General features: G+C 46.8%; 1 protein-coding gene and 3 non-coding genes across 4 annotated transcripts in view; 1 reads left to right on the top strand and 3 right to left on the bottom strand.

Annotated features, from left to right (window-relative positions):
- Window positions 1–18,874: 18,874 nt before the first annotated feature.
- TRNAC-GCA lies at window positions 18,875–18,946 on the bottom strand. Its single transcript has one exon. It is a non-coding gene; the product is annotated as a tRNA-Cys (tRNA).
- Window positions 18,947–19,142: 196 nt separating this feature from the next.
- On the bottom strand, window positions 19,143–19,214 carry TRNAC-GCA. The gene has a single exon. It is a non-coding gene; the product is annotated as a tRNA-Cys (tRNA).
- A 200-nt stretch (window positions 19,215–19,414) lies between these two features.
- TRNAC-GCA lies at window positions 19,415–19,486 on the bottom strand. The gene has a single exon. It is a non-coding gene; the product is annotated as a tRNA-Cys (tRNA).
- A 230-nt stretch (window positions 19,487–19,716) lies between these two features.
- The window catches only part of LASP1 (LIM and SH3 protein 1), a 57,482-nt gene continuing 56,711 nt past the window's right edge, over window positions 19,717–20,487 (top strand). The window contains exon 1 of the mRNA XM_040434739.1: window positions 19,717–19,979. Within this exon, the coding sequence (XP_040290673.1) occupies window positions 19,911–19,979 (69 nt within the window). The 5' untranslated portion in view covers window positions 19,717–19,910. The remainder of the gene's footprint in view (window positions 19,980–20,487) is intronic.

Genomic DNA, 20,487 nt, shown 5'->3' with positions numbered 1-20,487 from the left:
TGCTTCCGTGGGGTTTCTCTGTGCCTCTGCCCCGCAAAAAAATAGAACATTTTTACATCACAGAATCCACACGGATGTTGCCTGTGCATTGGGGACAACAAATTGTGGTCCCCAATGCACGAAATGGCCTACCAACGGCCGTGTCCATGAGTCCTAGATTATGAAAAAATCCTTCTTGTGCACGGACTAACAGGGTTGGCTCCCAGGTAGTAAGTCAGCTGTAAATGTGGAAGGCATGCAGCCAGTGGCATAACTTTAGGGGTCACAGCAGTTGCAATTGCAACCGGGCCCCTAGGCCAGGAGAGCCCACAGGACACCCCTTGCCAGGGGCGCACCAAAACCAGGAGATAAGTAGGGGTGGCGGCAGAACAGTGGGAAATGAGGGCTTCCATTGTGAAAGTGCTCATCTCTCTATATCCAATTGTATTGGCATGCTCAGGATGGAAATACAGTTGAATGCTGCAGCGATGTCTCCCTGCCCCTAGCGTCTGTAGCCCATCAGAGGCCTGCATAGGCAGCGTGATTATGTCATCATCAAAACACATCCTGAGCCGGGCAGGGTACAGTTCAGGAAAAAGGCCGAAAGAGCCTGCACCACATTGCTGACAGACGCATATACAGTCGTGGCCAAAAGTTTTGAGAATTACATAAATATTGGAAATTGGAAAAGTTGCTGCTTAAGTTTTTATAATAGCAATTTGCATATAGTCCAGAATGTTATGAAGAGTGATCAGATGAATTGCATAGTCCTTCTTTGCCATGAAAATTAACTTAAAGAGGACCTTTAACTAGAATAAAAAATTTAAACTAAGCATACAGACATGGAGAGCGGCGCCCAGGGATCTCCCTGCACTTACTATGATCCCTGGGCGCCGCTCCGTTCTCCCGGTATAGGCTCCGGTAGCTTCATATGTTCAGTTCAACTGGGTGGAGCCTGCCGTTGTCTCCTTCTCCCAGGCTGTAGCGCTGGCCAATCGCAGTGCTCAGCTCATAGCCTGAGAGGAAAAAAAAACTCTCAGGCTATGAGCTGAGCGCTGCGATTGGCCAGCGCTGCAGCCTGGGAGAAGGAGACACGGGCAGGCTCCACCCAGTTGAACTGAACATATGAAGATACCGGAGCCTATACCGGGAGAACGGAGCGGCGCCCAGAGATAATAGTAAGTGCAGGGAGATCCCTGGGCGCCGCTCTCCATGTCTGTATGCTTAGTTTACATTTTTTATTCTAGTGAAAGGTCCTCTTTAATCCCAAAAAAACCTTTCCACTGCATTTCATTGCTGTCATTAAAGGACCTGCTGAGATCATTTCAGTAATCGTCTTGTTAACTCAGGTGAGAATGTTGACGAGCACAAGGCTGGAGATCATTATGTCAGGCTGATTGGGTTAAAATGGCAGACTTGACATGTTAAAAGGAGGGTGATGCTTGAAATCATTGTTCTTCCATTGTTAACCATGGTGACCTGCAAAGAAACGCGTGCAGCCATCATTGCGTTGCATAAAAATGGCTTCACAGGCAAGGATATTGTGGCTACTAAGATTGCACCTCAATCAACAATTTATAGGATCATCAAGAACTTCAAGGAAAGATGTTCAAGTCTTGTTAAGAAGGCTTCAGGGCGTCCAAGAAAGTCCAGCAAGCGCCAGGATCGTCTCCTAAAGAGGATTCAGCTGCGGGATCGGAGTGCCACCAGTGCAGAGCTTGCTCAGGAATGGCAGCAGGCAGGTGTGAGCGCATCTGCACGCACAGTGAGGCGAAGACTTTTGGAAGATGGCCTGGTGTCAAGAAGGCCAGCAAAGAAGCCACTTCTCTCCAAAAAAAACATCAGGGACAGATTTATCTTCTGCAGGAAGTATGGTGAATGGACTGGGGCAAAGTCATATTCTCAGATGAAGCCTCTTTCCGATTGTTTGGGGCATCTGGAAAAAGGCTTGTCCGGAGAAGAAAAGGTGAGCTCTACCATCAGTCTTGTGTCATGCCAACAGTAAAGCATCCTGAGACCATTCATGTGTGGGGTTGCTTCTCATCCAAGGGAGTGGGCTCACTCACAATTTTGCCCAAAAACACTGCCATGAATAAAGAATGGTACCAAAACACCCTCCAACAGCAACTTCTTCCAACAATCCAACAACAGTTTGGTGAAGAACAATGCATTTTCCAGCACGATGGAGCAAAAGTGATAACTTAGTGGCTCGGGGACCAAAACGTTGACATTTTGGGTCCATGGCCTGGAAACTCCCCAGATCTTAATCCCATTGAGAACTTGTGGTCAATCCTCAAGAGGCGGGTGGACAAACAAAAACCCACTAATTCTGACAAACTCCAAGAAGTGATTATGAAAGAATGGGTTGCTATCAGTCAGGAATTGGCCCAGAAGTTGATTGAGAGCATGCCCAGTCGAATTGCAGAGGTCCTGAAAAAGAAGGGCCAACACTGCAAATACTGACTCTTTGCATAAATGTCATGTAATTGTTGATAAAAGCCTTTGAAACGTATGAAGTGCGTGTAATTATATTTCACTACATCACAGAAACAACTGAAACAAAGATCTAAAAGCAGTTTAGCAGCAAACTTTGTGAAAACTAATATTTGTGTCATTCTCAAAACTTTTGGCCACGACTGTAGTATTTGAGTTTACTGATGGCACTAAATAAGGGAATTTTGTACTGGCACAAATAAGGGGGTATATTTTTGTACTGACACACATTATGGGGAGCACTATAGGGACATTGGCTCTACTGGGGGCACTAAGAGGGGGTATTTTTTGTGCTGGCACACAGAAGGGGACATTTTTGTGCAGGCACAAAGAAGGTGCCATTTTTTTTACTGGCACACATTTTGGGATGGCATTCTTTGAATTGGCATGCGTTATAAAGGCTGGCACTTATTATAAGGGAGCATTTTTTTCACTGGCGCATATTATACGCATTATAAGGGGATATTTTTGTACTGGTGGACATTGTAAGGGGGTATGTTTTGCACTGGCATGCATTATAAGGGGGCATTTTTTGCACTGGCACACATTATAATGGGTATTTTTAGTACTGGCACATAATATAAGGGGGTATTTTTCTGCTGCCACACATTATAAGGAGAATTATTTCTACTGGTGGACTATGGGGAACAGGGGCGGATTAAGTGCATGATAGGCCCGGGGCTGTCTACCCAACTCGGACCCCTCCCTCCTTTTTAGTTACTTTTTTTTTCTGTATGAAGAGGCTGCGGTGCTTTGTGAGTGCCACAGTCTCTTCCTAGGCCATATGACATCACATTCATCGTTCACATGGCCTAGCTGCAGCTCAGTCCCATCTGAGTGATTGGGGCTCAGCTGCAAAACCAAGCACAGTGCTATCAAATAGACAGCGCTGTGCTTGGTAAGGATCAAAGACGCTGCAGCGCTCACTGGGGCATCGTGGTCTCCTCAAATAGCTGATTGGTGGGGGTGCCAGGAGTCTCATAACTCTTCAAGTACAGATGTCTTAGATATTACCTGCAGTCCTATGTAACACCCCACATAACACAGTAAATTATTGTGTTATGTGGGGTCTTACATAGGACTGCAAGAAACATCTACTACATTATCTTCACAAAGAAAGTTATCACTGTTATCTGGGCTGTTACATAGGAATGCAGGTGACATCAACAAATTAAAACTTTAGTTGTCAAATTTAAAGAGGACCTTTCACTAGAATAAAAAATCTAAACTAAGTATACAGACATGGAGAGCGGCGCCCAGGGATCCCCCTGCACTTACTGCTATACCTGAGCGCCGCTCCGTTCGCCCGGTATAGGCTCCGGTATCTTCAGATGTTAGGCTCCACCCAGTGGAAACTGCCGGCGTCTCCTTCTCCCATGCTGTAGCGCTGGCCAATCGCAGCGCTCAGCTCATAGCCTGAGAGAAAAAAAAAACTCTCAGGCTATGAGCTGAGTGCTGCGATTGGCCAGCGCTACAGCATGGGAGAAGGAGACTCCGGCAGGTTCCCCTGGGTGGAGCCGAACATATGAAGATACCGGAGGCTATACCGGGAGAACGGAGCGGCGCCCAGGTATAACAGTAAGTGCAGGGAGATCCCTGGGCGCCGCTCTTCATGTCTGTATACTTAGTTTAGATTTTCTATTCTAGTGAAAGGTCCTCTTTAAAATACATATGATTATGACTCGGAGGAGGAGGAGGAGATGAGACGCAGGTCACAGTAGTGAGCCCGCTCTACATATAGGAGAATGCAGCACCACATACTTCTTACTTCCAGTGACATCTCCTGGCATGTAGACCTTCTCTTTCCTCTTCTCCTCCGTTTGATCCAGACCACCATGACAAATTCTTTCAGCCGCATCTAGTCTCTACAGAGTTTGTTACATGTTAGATTTCTCATAATTGGGGTCATTTATCAAACTGGTGTAAAGTAGAACTGGCTTAGTTACCCATAGCAACCAATCAGATTCCACCTTTAATTTTCTAAAGGAGCTGTGAAAAATGAAAGGTGGAATCTGTTTCTGTGGGCTAGTAAGCCAGTTCTACTTTACACCAGTTTGATAAATTATCCCAAAGGTCCTTATAGTATCTACACAGTTATAATGTCCCCTAGAGTGCCCCCAGTAATAATAGCACCCTATATTGTGCTCCAGGTAATAATGTCTATATAGTGGCCCCAAAAATAATGTTCCCGAATAGCAATGCCCCCAACACAGCCCCATTTAGTAATTTCCCCCACACTGCCCCATATAGTAATTTCCCCCACATTGCCCCCATATAGTAATGTCCCCCACATTGCCCCATATAATAATTTCTCCCACACTGCCCCCACATAATAATTTTCCCAACACTGCCCCATATAGTAATTTCCCCCACACTGCCCCATATAATAATTCCCCCCACATCGCCTCATATAATAATTTTCCCCACACTGCCCCATATAATAATTGGCCCCCACACTGCCCTATACAGTAATTTCCCCCACACTGCCCCATATAGTAATTTCCCCCACACTGCCCCATATAGTAATTTCCCCCACACTGCCTCATATAATAATTTCCCCCACACTGCCCCATATAGTAATTTCTTCCACACTGCCCCATATAATAATTTCCCCCCACACTGCCCCCATATAATAATTTCCCCCCACACTGCCCCCAAATAATAATTTTTCCACACTGCCCCATATAGTAATTTGCCCCCACATTGCCCCATACAGTAATTTCCCCCACACTGTCCCCATATAGTAATTTGCCCCCACACTGCCCCCATACAGTAACTTCCCCCACACTGCCCCATATAGTAATTTGCCCCCATACATTAATTACCCCCACACTGCCCATATAGTATTTTCCCCCACACTGCCCCATATAATAATTTCCCCCACACTGCCCCATATAATAATTCCCCCCACACTGCCCCCATATAGTTATTTTCCCCACACTGCCCAATATAATAATTTCCCCCACATTGCCCCATATAGTAATTTGCCCCCATACAGTAATTTCCCCCACACTGCCCCCATATAGTTATTTCCCCCACACTGCCCCATATAATAATTTCCCCCACCACTGCCCCATATAATTTTCCCCACACTGCCCCCATATAGTAATTTTCCCCCATATGGCAATTTCCCTCACACTGCCCCATATAGTAATTTTCCCCCACACTGCCCCATACAGTAATTTCCCCCACACTGCCCCATACAGTAATTTCCCCCTCACAGCCCCCTACAGTAAATTCCCCCACACTGCCCATATAGTAATTTCCCCCACACTGCCCCATGTAGTAATTTCCCCCACACTGCCCCCATATTGTTATTTCCCCCCACACTGCCCCATATAGTAATTTCCACTACACTGCCCCATATAGTAATTTTCTTCACACTGCCCCTATATAGCAATTTCCCCCACACTGGCCCATATAGTAATTTCCCCCACACTGTCCCCATGATTAATTTGCCCCCACACTGCCCCATGAAGTAATTTGCCCCCACACTGCCCCCATGAAGTAATTTGCCCCCACACTGCCCCATGAAGTAATTTGCCCCCACATTGCCCCCATAAAGTAATTTCCCCCCACAAAGTAATTTGCACCCACACTGCCCCCCTATGAAGTAATTTGCCCCATGTAATAATCTGCCCCCACACAGTGATTTGCCCCATGTTATAATCTGCCCCCACACTGCCCACCATGAAGTGATTTGCCCCCATGTAACAATATGCCCCCACACTGCCCCCCTGAAGTGATTTGCCCCCACACTGCCCCCATGTCCTCCTCTGCCCCCCAAAGTTGGCACACACAGAAAAACAAAAAAAAAAAAAAACTAAAAGCATGCCTCCCAAGTGTCCCTCTTTTGGAGGGGCAGTCCTTCTTTTTGACCCAAGTCCCTCTGTCCCTCTTTGATCCTTAAATGTCCCTCTTTTTGACCTGGGGAATTAATGCATAAATGTGCCTTAATTAATTTACTAAATTGCTCCTTACTAAACTATCTGTATGGTTTATACCTGTAAATTAGACCACAACCTCATTATTTGGTGCAATTTGGACCTTAAAATATCTATAATCCGATGATTTATGTGCTAATATTTAAATGGATATTGAAGCGCAAGAAAAAAAATTGTCCCAGGGGCTCCACAGTAACCGATCCCCAACTGCTGCATTAGTGACCGAGTCAATAATTATGCTTTGGGCGGAGTTAGAGGCATGGCCTAGTATGAAAAAACCTGCCAAGATGCGAACCGAACATATTGTCCCTCTTTGCGATTTTCAAAAGTTGGGTGGCATGTAAAAGCTAATACTTACCTGCGTCCGGGATGGTGAGGCAGGCCGCAGGCGTGCAATCTTCATTGTCCTGCACCAGGACAATGTCATCACGCATGCCTGCGCCGGAATTATACTACCACATAGGCTTCAGGCCTACTGTGATCGGCGGCAGGGCAGGAAAATATGCACTCCCGTGCCCTGCCGCAGTATGTGGGCGTTCGGGTCGGCGTTGGGCCCCCCAGCGATGCCTGGGGCTGCTGACCCGAATGCCCCTATGCTAATCCGCCATTGATGGGGAACATTACAGCGTACTCAAGTTGTGTGCAATAGGTGTTTCTGGGTGTAGTAGTGCAATATACACTAACCTGGTACGGCTGACTCTCTGCATAGGCAGGTAATGGTAGAAATTGTTCGTGACGCCAGTGCCAAGTAAACGGTGGCACGCCGTTTGCGGATGCAGGAATAAATTGAGGAAGACGTGGTATTAAAACAGAACTCCAACTTTAGTAGTTTTCAGGCAGAGACAATATTGGAATCGCAGTTCCTTGGCATACAGTCGATTTTGTAATACGGTCGATGCAGGCAATTCAGATTTAGCAAGGTTATTACAGAGTGTTAAACACAGGACTTGCAGTACAGGAGCTTGCACTCTATTTCTGTCTGATCCTGGAATATAGCAAATCTTCTCCAAGGCCCATTAACCTAGTTCTGTCTTTATATCCTTGGCTGTAGCTTGATAAAGTACCTCCTCTGTTATTCTGAGTACCTCTTGCTTCTCTGCACTTTGCCTCTGTCTCCCTCAGCTTCTGGAAACTTCTGCACTCCACACTAGATCAGATTACACTGACTTTTGCTTCCCTGTCTGGGCCTTATATAAACTAGGGATCCCTAGCTCCCTCTAATGACTAAGAGCTGGAATGACACCCCTAGCAGGCCTGTACATGCAAGTTTCACAGTAACAGGGAAATACATAGCATTACATTACATGACATTTTATAAAACTGACATATACCAACTTCCCCATAATTAAGGAGGGACGACAGCACACCAAGTGACCTTTGGTAGTGACGGGCATTACAGTCCCCGTACACTACATACCCCACTGCTTTAAGCTGAGTACGACCTCGTACTCCATCATGGGTCGCCCAACTGGAATCTCTACCTGAAATAGAAAAAGAGACATGCAGGCATACATATATGCAATTCATCTGCATTTACATTCAGATCAGGTCCAAGTGATAAAGGTGCAGGGTGGTGACAAGGGGCGTCGTTCTCTTCTCTCAGGATAATGAATGGAACGGGGGCGCTGACCTGGCACAGCGTAACATTATAACCAGGATAGTCCATGACAATGAATAAGTCCATGATAAAACAGTAAAATGGATAAAACAGTATAACAACGGAACTACCCAGGGGTTTCCTGTGGGTGTAGCACAGGCAAGGGCTCACGTGGGGGAGTCCATTCTTGCGCACAAATGTCCAACAAGGTATTCCCAGTAGCAACGGTTTGGGAGGAGACACCACCAGAATAGTCAAAGTCTCCTAAATGGACTGGCGGGCGTCCCCTGGTCATCCGGGTGGACCTTCTCAGTACGGGGGTCTCCTCTTCCCTGAGCAACGAAGTAGAAGAGACAGGAGCAACAGGAGGGTCTCCATCAGCGAGACCCTGGTCAGGAACAACTGGAACAACTGGAACAACTGGAACAACAATATCCACGAGAGGGGGAACTGGATCCGGGGCATCTTGAACCGGCTCTTCTGGAGGTGAAGCTACGGTAGGTGCCGGAGCAGGCACCAGCAAGTTCAACCAAGGTGTCAGAAGCCAATGCATGGGATCAGCGTCATACCTCAGATTACTAACAGCCTGCATAGGATCCTCGGGCTGTATTGCTGACTCTGACACAGGATATTCAGATCCAGAACTCTCGGCACTAGGTTCTGGTGTCAGGCAGAGCTTCAACCGGTTTCGGTGTACAATTTGGGATCCCTTGTCTTCCCGGGTGATCTCATAAGTGTGATTTCCAACATTTGGGATTGCAGTGACAACATAAGGACTTCGCTCCCATTTACTGTCCAATTTACTGGTACGGCGGTTATTCTTTAACCATACCACGGCCCCTATGGTCAAGGGTTCTGCATGGGCTGCCTGATCATAGTCTCTCTGCTGTCGGTCTCTAGCAAAGTCCATACGTTCCTGAACAATGGCTTTGGCGGCATCCAATCGCCTTTGGTGCTCAGCAACCCAGTCGGTGTTAGGTAATGGGTTAATGCAATCAGGTACGTGTATGTCCAATGAATGATCAGCAGGCAATGTCCCTTGGCGCCCAAACATCAAGTAAAAAGGGGTATACCCGGTGGAACAATGTATGGTATGATTGTATGTGAACATGAGCTGTGGCAACAGACTGGGCCAATCTCCTCTGTTTTCAGGAGGCACGGCCCTCAGCATCTCTATCAAGGTCTGATTCATTTTTTCACATAATCCGTTACCTTGAGGATGGTAGGCCGTTGTCCGGATCTTCTTACAGTTGTGTAAGCGGCACAGTTCATGGAACAGATGAGACTCAAAAGCAGGTCCTTGGTCGGTGAGGATCTTTTCTGGACATCCATAGGGCAGGAGGAAGTGCTTCCAGAACATTTCGGCTGTAGTCTTGGCTGTCTGGTCTCTCACAGGCACTGCTACAACAAACTTTGTGAAATGGTCAATAATAGTCATGGCATAAGCATACCCTGAGCGACTAGGCTCCAGTTTTACATGGTCGATGGCGACAAGTTCAAGAGGACGGGTACTTACAATGGGTCTCAGTGGTGCCCTCTGATCATGGTGCTCACTTCGTTTCAAGGCACAGGCTACACACTCTCGACACCACTTCTCCATGTCTTCTCTCATGCCCACCCAGTAAAACCGCTGGCGGATAGTAGCCTCAGTCTTTTGGACCCCAAAGTGACCGGATTGATTGTGGTACATCTCCAACACCATACCTGCATCTCGTCGGGGTATGAGAATCTGGTGTACTCTTTCGTTGGACACTGGGTCTAGGCTTCTCCGTAGCAATAGGCCTTTTTGTATGAAGAGTTGATGGCGCTGTCTCCACAGTTTGATGAGCTCAGGATCTGCACTCTTACGCCGAATCCTCTCAGGGGCTCTGCCACTAGTAATGAAGTCCAACAGCTCACCCAGCACTCTACTTTCAGACTGTAGTTTCACCCACCTTTCTTCTTTAGGTTCAGGCCTATTGGAGGATGAAGGAACTGCAGCTCTGTTATTGGTAGCTCGAGCCTGATCCTGTTGAGCAAATTTGTTATAGAAAGCCGGCATCTCTACATCTTCCCAATCATCTCGCACATCATCAGGAGCTGTCTCTGTGGGAAGCCTGGATAAAGCATCAGCATTATCATTAGTACGTCCAGCACGATACTTTACAGAGAAATTATAGTTGGCAAGGCGAGAGGCCCATCTCTGCTCCAAGGCCCCCAATTTAGCTGTATTTAGATGTGCCAGAGGGTTATTGTCAGTGAATGCAATGAACGGGGTGGCGGCTAGATAATCCTTGAATTTTTCTGTCACCGCCCACACTAATGCCAGGAACTCTAGTTTGAAGGAACTATAATTCTGGTCATTTTTCTCAGCTCCTTTCAGGGAGAGGCTTGCATATGCTATCACTCTCTCTTTTCCCTCTTGGATTTGGGCTAACACAGCTCCCAGGCCTCGCTTGCTAGCATCGGTATACAGATGGAAAGGCTTGCTATAATCTGGATAACCTAACACAGGAGGCTCGGTCAGTTTCTTTTTTAGCAATTGGAACGCTATCTCTCTTTCCTCATTCCACTCAATGGGCACAGGAGTTCTAGGACTCTTTTTGGGTTGCCCCCTTAAGAGTTCCTGGATAGGATCAGCTATTTGAGCAAAATGGGGGATAAAACGTCTATAGTAGCCGGCAAAACCAAGGAAACTCCTCACCTCTTTGACGGTAGTAGGAACCGGCCAATTACGGACAGCTGCTAACTTATCAGGGTCAGGTTGCACGCCCTCTCCACTTACCACATGCCCCAGGTATCTTACTGCAGGTTTGAGCAGGTGACACTTGGATGGCTTTACCTTCAAGCCATATTTGATAAGGATTTCAAATACTTCTGCCAAATGTTTCAGATGGTCTTCATATGTTTTTGAGTACACAATGACATCATCTAGATACAGCAGCACTGTTACGAAATTTTTGTGACCCAAACACCGCTCCATTAGTCTCTGGAAAGTTCCTGGGGCATTACATAGCCCGAACGGCATACAATTGAACTCAAACAGGCCCATGGGAGTAGTGAAAGCAGTCTTTTCCCTATCTGCAGGGGCCATGGGTACCTGCCAGTAGCCACTGGTCAAGTCCAACGTGGAGAAATAGGCAGAGGAGCCCAAAGCAGTTAGTGACTCCTCAATGCGGGGCAGTGGGTACGCATCTTTGTGGGTTATTTGATTAATTTTCCTATAATCCACACAAAAACGGATACCACCGTCCTTCTTCTTTACAAGGACCAGGGGTGCCGCCCACGGACTACGGCTGTCCCGGATTACATTAGAGTCTTTCATCTCCTGGATCATTTCCTTTACAGTCTGATATGAAGTAGGCGGTAAAGGTCTGTATCTCTCCTTGATAGGAGGATGAGAGCCAGTAGGTATGGTGTGTTGTATGGCACTCACCTCTCCATAATCAGTGGCATGCTTACTGAAGGCCTGGTGGTGCTCCTTGACAAGCTGAAGAATCCCTTCTTGTTGATGTTGGGGGGTAGTCTCGTCCCCTAAATGGAGCTCTTCCCACCAGGGCACTTGTGGCTGGGTCACCGGCGAACATCCGCTGTCTGCAGCTGGCGGCTTTTCTGTCACTGGAAGACGAATGATGTCTTGGAAGGACACCTGGGACAGCTGGGCAACACGGCAATGCTTAGTAAGCGCAACAGGATGATTACTCAGGTTAATCAGACGGACAGGTACTTTACCTTGGGAGACGTTCACCAGGCACTTGGCAGCTCTCACATAAGGATAATCCTCCATCTGGATTGGTTCCACCAGGGCTGGATAATCTCGGCCTTCGACTCCCAGGACAGCACGGCACCATAAGAGAGTTTGAGAATTAGGAGGCAAAGTCACAGGCTTAATATCACGAATCTTGGCAATACAAATTTCTCCTTTCCCATTAGCAAACCTCTGCTGGGCACTTAACACAGTAATAGTCTTCTGAATCACCCTCTTGGTTGCAGAGGAAGCAGTGGGTAAAGTCTGGTGTAATACGGCCAGTATTTCCGAATAACAGTTTTTGAAGACATTGGTGCCTAGGATGACAGGATGTCCTCCTCTGTCGCCGGCCTGCACTACTATCACCCCCTGTTGTGGTAAGGTTACTTCCCCCACCTGCAGGGTGGGTTCCCAGTATCCGTGAATCTTTACTGGTTTGCCATTGCTGGCGATAATCTCCACCCAGGATTCAGGCGGCTGGGTCAACTGGTTGGTGTCCCAGAACTTTTCAAATGCAGGCAGCTGAATAGTAGTGACTTGAGACCCAGTATCTAATAGGGCTTCAAAGGGGACCCCGTTGATCTCTATATTGATTTTAGGATGGGATCCTACATACCGTGGCATCCAATTTGGATCCTCTGGACCTAGTGTTCTACCTCCTGAGGGGTGGTCCTCAGCCTCAGGGGTTGCCCGTTTAACTGCCAGCACGTGGATTCTGTGTGTCCCAGCTTTTTGCAGTATGTACATACGGGCCGCTTACGGTTTTTATTGCGCCTCCCAGGATCCCTGGGGTGAGTCTCTTGGTAAGGAGGTGGGAACGGCCTAGGAGGTGACAGGAACTCTTCTTCTGTCATTATGGGTTTTTCCCATTCCTCTATTTTTCTGCACACTTTCTCAAGACTTTTGGTGAGGTGATTTACTTGCTCTGTCAGCATTGCGATAGTATCGGTAGCTGAAGCTTGAACAGCTTGACCGGCCTGAGCTTGGTTAGTGATAAGCGGTTTTGGCCTGCAGGCTGATGACTCAGTTGGGGTGTTTAACTCCGTAGACACTGCTGACCCCAGAATTTTTATAGCCAGTTCTTTAAAGTCCAGAAAGGCACTGTTAGGGTGCTGGGCGGACAGCATCTTTAATTGGGTCCTTGTTTGCTCACTAGACACCCCGGTTATAAATTGTTCCCTTAGGGTCTGGTCCCGGTTATCAGCCTCTTTGGGATCTATCTGAATTACAGCCCCTAAAGCCTCCTGAAGCGATAGGGCATAGTCACGGAGGGATTCACCGGACTTCTGTTTCTTGCCAAAGAAGTGCATCTTTATCTCTGAGGCAGTCCTAGTTTCAAAAGTGGCTCTGAGGCGGGTGAATATCTGTTCTAGAGTACTCCGCTCAGTAGCAGGCCAGGATAACACTTCCCTGCGGGCAGCTCCCTCCAGTTGCGCCAGCAGGATTTCCATTTGCTGGTCGGCATTTATAGGGTACAGCCGGAATAGTGCCAGCAACTTTTCTTCAAAGTCCCTTAGGGTATGGGTCTCTCCCCTGTAGCGAGGGAACCATGGGGCCCCGAAGTAGTACGGCATGGTAAAGGGCATCATGCTGGGGGCTGTAGGATGATTAGGAGCCGCAAGTTCTCCCGGGGCCGGCTGCTCAGGCACTCCTGGCTCTGACATGGTAGTCTATTGAGAGGTGGCCGCTGGCGACTAAAGGGGCCGGAACACTCCCCTTCCCTCCGGTTACAGGTGCTTACCGGTATCGTCGGGCTTGCGCAGGCCAAGTCTCGCGAGATTCCGGACGTCCTGAGCACCCGATGACGTAGAAGAAGCAGGGCCGCGGCGGTGCGATGATGAAGAGGGGCGGGACTCTCTGTGTCTTTGCAGGGATCCGCCCACGAAGGTCCTCAGCGGCGCGGGAAACTTCACTCCAGGCAGCCGGTGGCCATCTTTAGCAAAACGCTGTCCATTCACTGACAGCAAGCAGGGTTGTAAAAAGTCCACAAAACCACACTCCAATGTGGCGATTTTCTTCCTCTGAGTAGCGCAACACTGCACAGCGCTTTTTGGAGATTTTTGGTACACTTTGGGTATAATTTTCAGTCCACAAAGTCCACTTGAATAAACAGGCAAATTGTCACTTTGGTCACAGGGCAACTGTATAAGGCACAAAGTTCACGCTTCTTGCACTATAAAGCGTGCGAATCCTGTTCGTGACGCCAAAAGAGAGGTGCAGCGTACTCAAGTTGTGTGCAATAGGTGTTTCTGGGTGTAGTAGTGCAATATACACTAACCTGGTACGGCTGACTCTCTGCATAGGCAGGTAATGGTAGAAATTGTTCGTGACGCCAGTGCCAAGTAAACGGTGGCACGCCGTTTGCGGATGCAGGAATAAATTGAGGAAGACGTGGTATTAAAACAGAACTCCAACTTTAGTAGTTTTCAGGCAGAGACAATATTGGAATCGCAGTTCCTTGGCATACAGTCGATTTTGTAATACGGTCGATGCAGGCAATTCAGATTTAGCAAGGTTATTACAGAGTGTTAAACACAGGACTTGCAGTACAGGAGCTTGCACTCTATTTCTGTCTGATCCTGGAATATAGCAAATCTTCTCCAAGGCCCATTAACCTAGTTCTGGCTTTATATCCTTGGCTGTAGCTTGATAAAGTACCTCCTCTGTTATTCTGAGTACCTCTTGCTTCTCTGCACTTTGCCTCTGTCTCCCTCAGCTTCTGGAAACTTCTGCACTCCACACTAGATCAGATTACACTGACTTTTGCTTCCCTGTCTGGGCCTTATATAAACTAGGGCTCCCTAGCTCCCTCTAATGACTAAGAGCTGGAATGACACCCCTAGCAGGCCTGTACATGCAAGTTTCACAGTAACAGGGAAATACATAGCATTACATTACATGACATTTTATAAAACTGACATATACCAACTTCCCCATAATTAAGGAGGGACGACAGCACACCAAGTGACCTTTGGTAGTGACGGGCATTACAGTCCCCGTCCACTACAACATGATTACTAGTATGGGCACAATGTGGACATTATTACTATTAGGGCACTGTAGGGGCACTATTACTACTAAGTGCTCTCTGGCAGAGAATTATTACTATTAGTAGGACTTTGGGAAGCACTATTACTCTAGAGAGAGTACCCTGGCACACTATCAGTTTAGCATAATTATTTTTGGATGACATTATGTTTACAACACTGTGTCAGGGACGCTATTTGCTGTGTGCAGTCATTTTTTAGGGCACTGTGTGCCAATAATTATTGATGGGGGCACTATCTGTGTGGTACTAGTATTTTCAGGGGGATGTTTCTGGAGTATTGTATTGGGGAGTACAGAAGGAACAGTATTGGGGGTGGCAGGATGATGGAAAAGTAAGCTAAGATGTCTGTCAAACTCTGCAGAGACAAGAGATGGCTGAAAGAAATCAGCAGGCTCTTGTCCCTCCTTGACGATCCTGCAGAAAGGCAGTCTAGCCTTCCCCTCCTTGGGGACATGCTGTGTAGAGTCCAGCTTACCCCCTGTAAAGGGATGGCTGTGTTCCAGCCAGCAGAGCACTGTCTGCTCTGCTGGGCCCAGAGGTCTAAGCCAAATGCCTCTTAAGCCAGGAAGAAAGGTTCCCTGGATAAAGATAAAGAGAGAAAGAGATAAAGACAAAGAGGAAGAAAAAGATCAAGATAAAGACAGAGTCAGACTACAAGAAGTTAAGTTGCAGCATACATCAGAAAGCAGCAGAAAAGGAAAAGTTCCTATTTAATCCAGCAAACATAGCAGAGCTCAGGGAGTACAGATGTAGCAGAGCTGATTGCGTTTGCCTGCCAGAAGTTAAAGGGGTTCTGCAGTTTGTTTAAACTGATGATCTATCCTCTGGGTAGATCATCAGTATCTGATCGGCGGGGTTCCGACACGCGGGATCCCTGCTGATCAGCTGTTTGAGAAGGCAGCAGCGCTGGCAGTAGTGCTGCGGTCTTCTGACTGTTTACCGCAGGCCCAGTGACGTCACGACTAGTATCAACTGGCCTGGGCGTGGTTAAGCTCCATTCAAGTGAACAGAGCTTAGCCGCGCCCAGGCCATACTAGTCGTGACGTCACTGGGCCTGCGGTAAACAGCGGGAAGGCCGCGGCACTACTGCCAGTGCCGCTGCCTTCTCAAACAGCTAATTGGCGGGGGTCCCGGGTGTCGGACCCCTGCCGATCAGATGCTGATGATCTATCCAGAGGATAGCTTATTAGTTTAAACAAACTGCAGAACCCCTTTAAAGGGAACCTGTCACCGGGATTTTGTGTATAGAGCTGAGGACATGGGTTGCTAGATGGTCTAAATCTGCTGATAACCAAGATAAAGTTGGAAGATTTTTCCTTGATGAAAGTTTGTCAAGTAAAGCTGTGTTCAACGTTAATAAAAGTCTGGACTCCATTTCTTCTACCAAATGCCTCATTTTAGCCACAGCTATAATAGGAGAGTAGAAGAAGAGATCAGTGGAGATTCACCATAAGCAGTGCAGAGGAATTTAATACTAATAGCCTATCCTCAGGGTAGGCCATCAATATGTGATCAGTGGGAGTCCAACACCCCACATCCTTGCTGATCAATTATTCTGCAATAAGTCCTCTTTCACACAAGCGTGACGGATTAGGTCCGGGTGCGTTCAGTGAAACTCGCACCATTTTGCAAGCAAGTTCAGTCAGTTTTGTCTGCGATTGCGTTTAGTTGTTCAGTTTTTTGCGCGGGTGCAATGCGTTTTTCATGCGCATGATAAAAAACTGAAGATTTACAAACAACATCTCCAAGCAACCATCAGTGAAAAACGCATCGCACCCGCACTTGCTTGCGGATGCAATGCATTTTTCACCGAAGCCCCATTCACTTTTATGGGGCCAGGGTTGCGTGAAAAACGCTGAATATAGAACATGCTGCGTTTTTCACGCAACGCACAACTGATGCTTGAAAAAAAAAAAACTGTTGAAGTGAATGGGTCAGGATTCAGTGCGGGTGCTATGTGTTCACGTCACGCATTGCACCCGCGCGGAAAACCCGCTCGTGTGAAAGGGACCTAAATCCAGCTCTGGAACTACTCATATCTATCCATTGTGTAGTGGACAGAACTGGTGCCTGCAGCGCTTTTCACATTGAAGTGAACAGGAGCAGCGCCGCAGTTACCAGCTCTGTCCACTACACCATAGGTGGAGCTGCATAGTTTTGGCATCGGAGCTACAGCAGACGTGATCAGCTGGGTTGTGGGGTGTCAGGCCCCTGCTGAGTAGTTATGGATGGCCTATCCTGAGGATAGATAGGGGCAAATTTGGTATTCTGGGGACCCTTTGGAACTGCAAAGCTCCACTCCATCGCATCATGGAGCTCTGTCCTGATGCACCGCGTGCTCCATTCCCACCGGACCACTCTAAGTTTAGTAGTACAGACTGGCCACTTCTACTACTTTTCTACAGCTAGGCCTCACAGGTGGCATGTCCACCCTGGTTTAGTAATTTTTTGTTTTCTTTCAGCCAACTGCTTGTAGTCAGCTGCCCTCCCTGATCTATGGACAAATTGCTTGGGGGGCATGGTGGTAAACTTTACCCCTGATGATGGGTCATCAGTATTAAAATCCCAGGAAATCCCTTTAATCCATTTCCAACATCCACTGTATATGTACGGCAGATATCTGCTCTTTAAAAATGTCGCCCACTCAGGAGCTGAGCAGGCGCCATAGCTGCCAGGTATCTGCTGTTTCACATATAACACACCTGGTGGCTGTCCGCCATCACTGATAACGGCAAACATGGACTTTTAACCCCACAGATACCTGGTGACCATGGCATTTAAGTGGTCTTTTTCTGACAGCGCTGATTCAAATTGGTGGATTCACGTTTTTTGATTCAAATTGGTGGATTCACGTTTTTTTAGCCACCTCACCCAAAAATCATACAAATGGTATAAATAGAAAATAAAGCTTGACCCGCAAAACAAATGAGCCTAAACAGAGCTCCATACATGTAAATATAAAAGTTATGGGGGTCAGAATATGGCGATGTAAAGAAAACATTTATTTTTCTTTCAAAGTTTTAAAACACAAGAAAAACAATGTGGTATTTCTGTAATCATACTGACCCGGGGGGATGAAGGGAACAAGTCATTTTTACCACATGGAGAACACTGTAAAAGAACTAAGGGGGTCATTTATTAAGACCGGGGACTTAGACTTATAGCTATCAGAGGATCCGCCGGAGTTATGTGGAGGTGCCGGCCTCTCCATAACTTCGTTATATCCAACGCCGCTTCTAAATGTTAAGACAGCTCCCTTGCTGTCTTACATTTAGACCATTTTCTACGCCTAAGGCTCCATTCAAACGTCCGTGTGTGTTTTGTGGATCCACGGATCCGCAAAACACGGACATCGGCAATGTGTGTTCCGCATTTTGCGGACCGCACATCGCCGGCACTTAATAGAAAATGCCTATTCTCGTCCGCAATTGCGGACAAGAATAGGACATGTTCTATTTTTTTCGGGATCGAAATTGCGTACCCGGAAGTGCGGGTCCGCATTTCCGGATCCGGGCCGCACATATAAATGATTGGGTCCGCAATTCCGCAAAATGCAGAACGGAATTGCGGACGTGTGAATGGAGCCTAAACCAGGCCCGTCGCCTTCCCCGCCACGCCCACTTTTTTAGACCTGGTGTGAGCGGGGAAAAGTCGCAGATTGCAGCACAAAGGGCCTTTACGCCACAATCCTTGCCAGAAATACAACTAATATAGGCGTATTTCTGGTTAATAAATGACCCCCTAAACCCATAAATATCTATATTTTTTTTATCTATGTGAATGGAAAAATTAAAGTTATGGCTCTAGGAAGGCAGGGGATAAAAAAACTAAAATGAAAAAACTAGAAAAGGTAGGGGTTAAAATTCTTGCATAAAACCTATTTAGATTCAGTACTGATGTGGTGAGCAGTCTGGTGGTTTCTTTCATTTTCACACCTATGCTGTAAAATTACAAAGATTGGGTACTGTGGACAGTACTGATTTGTTTCACTGTCAGAGTAATTCTATACATATCTATATATCAGTACAGTGACAGTATATTATCTGTTCATTAATGATTACGAGCAGAAAAAACAAAACATATTGAGGGGGCACCCGGATTTGAACCAGGGACCTCTCGATCTGCAGTCGAATGCTCTACCACTGAGCTATACCCCCTCCACATAGTGCCAATTGTTGCCATTGCCTCTGACAAGATTTAGTCCATCAGACCGGATACAGCTCTGTCATTGACAAATTGCTCCTGTAGTTTCTACACTTCATATAATATAAACTATTATAATCCTAATTTCTCTACATTATGAACACATAGTATTCCAATCCTACATAAAAAAAGAAGAAAAAAAAACTTTGAAGGGGGCACCCGGATTTGAACCAGGGACCTCTCGATCTGCAGTCGAATGCTCTACCACTGAGCTATACCCCCTCCACGTCGTTGTGCTCCCTGCTTTTGCCTCTGAGAAGATTTAGACCGGATACAGCTCTGTGATCTGTACATTGCTCCTCTGATTTCTACACTTTATATAATATAAACTATTATAATCCTAATTTCTCTACATTATGAACACATAGTATTCCAATCCTACATAAAAAAAAAAAAAATAAGAAAAAGAAAAAAAACTTTGAAGGGGGCACCCGGATTTGAACCAGGGACCTCTCGATCTGCAGTCGAATGCTCTACCACTGAGCTATACCCCCTCGGCATATTGGCCGTGGAATCAGCCGTATAAGGCGGTACATAGTGACGTGTCATAGCGGAATGCGCTAACGTACATCCTCACGCACACTGTATACACGTACAGGTGTCATAGCACACAGTTTAGCGGCCATGTCGCACAGAAGCGCAGAGACTGTCGGCTTTCCTCCATTCCCTGACAACGGAAACGTGCGCGTCCCCGGACAGAACCGCCCCCCGTGTGCGCGCCCCCGGCACCCCCACCCTCCTCCTGTGTTTGTCACACGACAGCGCGGCAAAGAGACAGCGAGAGACTGCTGGGTTGATAGAGAGAGAGAGAGAGAGAGAGAACGGGAGGAGAGCGGAGAAGGCAGGCATCCTGAGAGAAACAGTGACAGAAGCCCGGGAGATTGTGATCTATTGCTGTCACCCGTACGACCCGGCACCATGAACCCGAGCTGTGCCCGCTGCGGCAAGATTGTCTACCCGACTGAGAAAGTCAACTGCCTGGACAAGGTACTGCACATACCTCCCCGTACAGACGTACTGAACAGGTCTGCGGTACCGCCCGGCGCCGGGTGTGCTGCAGGACTGTGCACTGCATATCGCGTGTGTGTGATGTGTGCACCACAGGGACAGAGTACTCCATATAGATATATGTACACTATATACACCATATAGATATACGTACACTATATACTGTAGATATATGTACACCATATAGATATATGTACACTATATACTGTAGATATACTCCATATAGATATACGTACACTATATACTGTAGCTATACACCATATAGATATACGTACACTATACTGTAGATATACGTACACTATATACTGTAGCTATACACCATATAGATATACGTACACTATATACTGTAGCTATATGTACACCATATACTGTAGATATATGTACACCATATAGATATATGTACACTATATACACCATATAGATATATGTACACTATATACTGTAGATATACTCCATATAGATATACGTACACTATATACTGTAGCTA

Source organism: Bufo bufo, chromosome 6 (assembly GCF_905171765.1).
Source record: "Bufo bufo chromosome 6, aBufBuf1.1, whole genome shotgun sequence".
In the NCBI taxonomy this organism is placed as follows: Eukaryota; Metazoa; Chordata; class Amphibia; order Anura; family Bufonidae; genus Bufo; species Bufo bufo.
The sequence above is the reverse complement of the archived record's forward strand: the minus strand, read 5'-3'. Positions and strand labels throughout refer to the sequence as shown.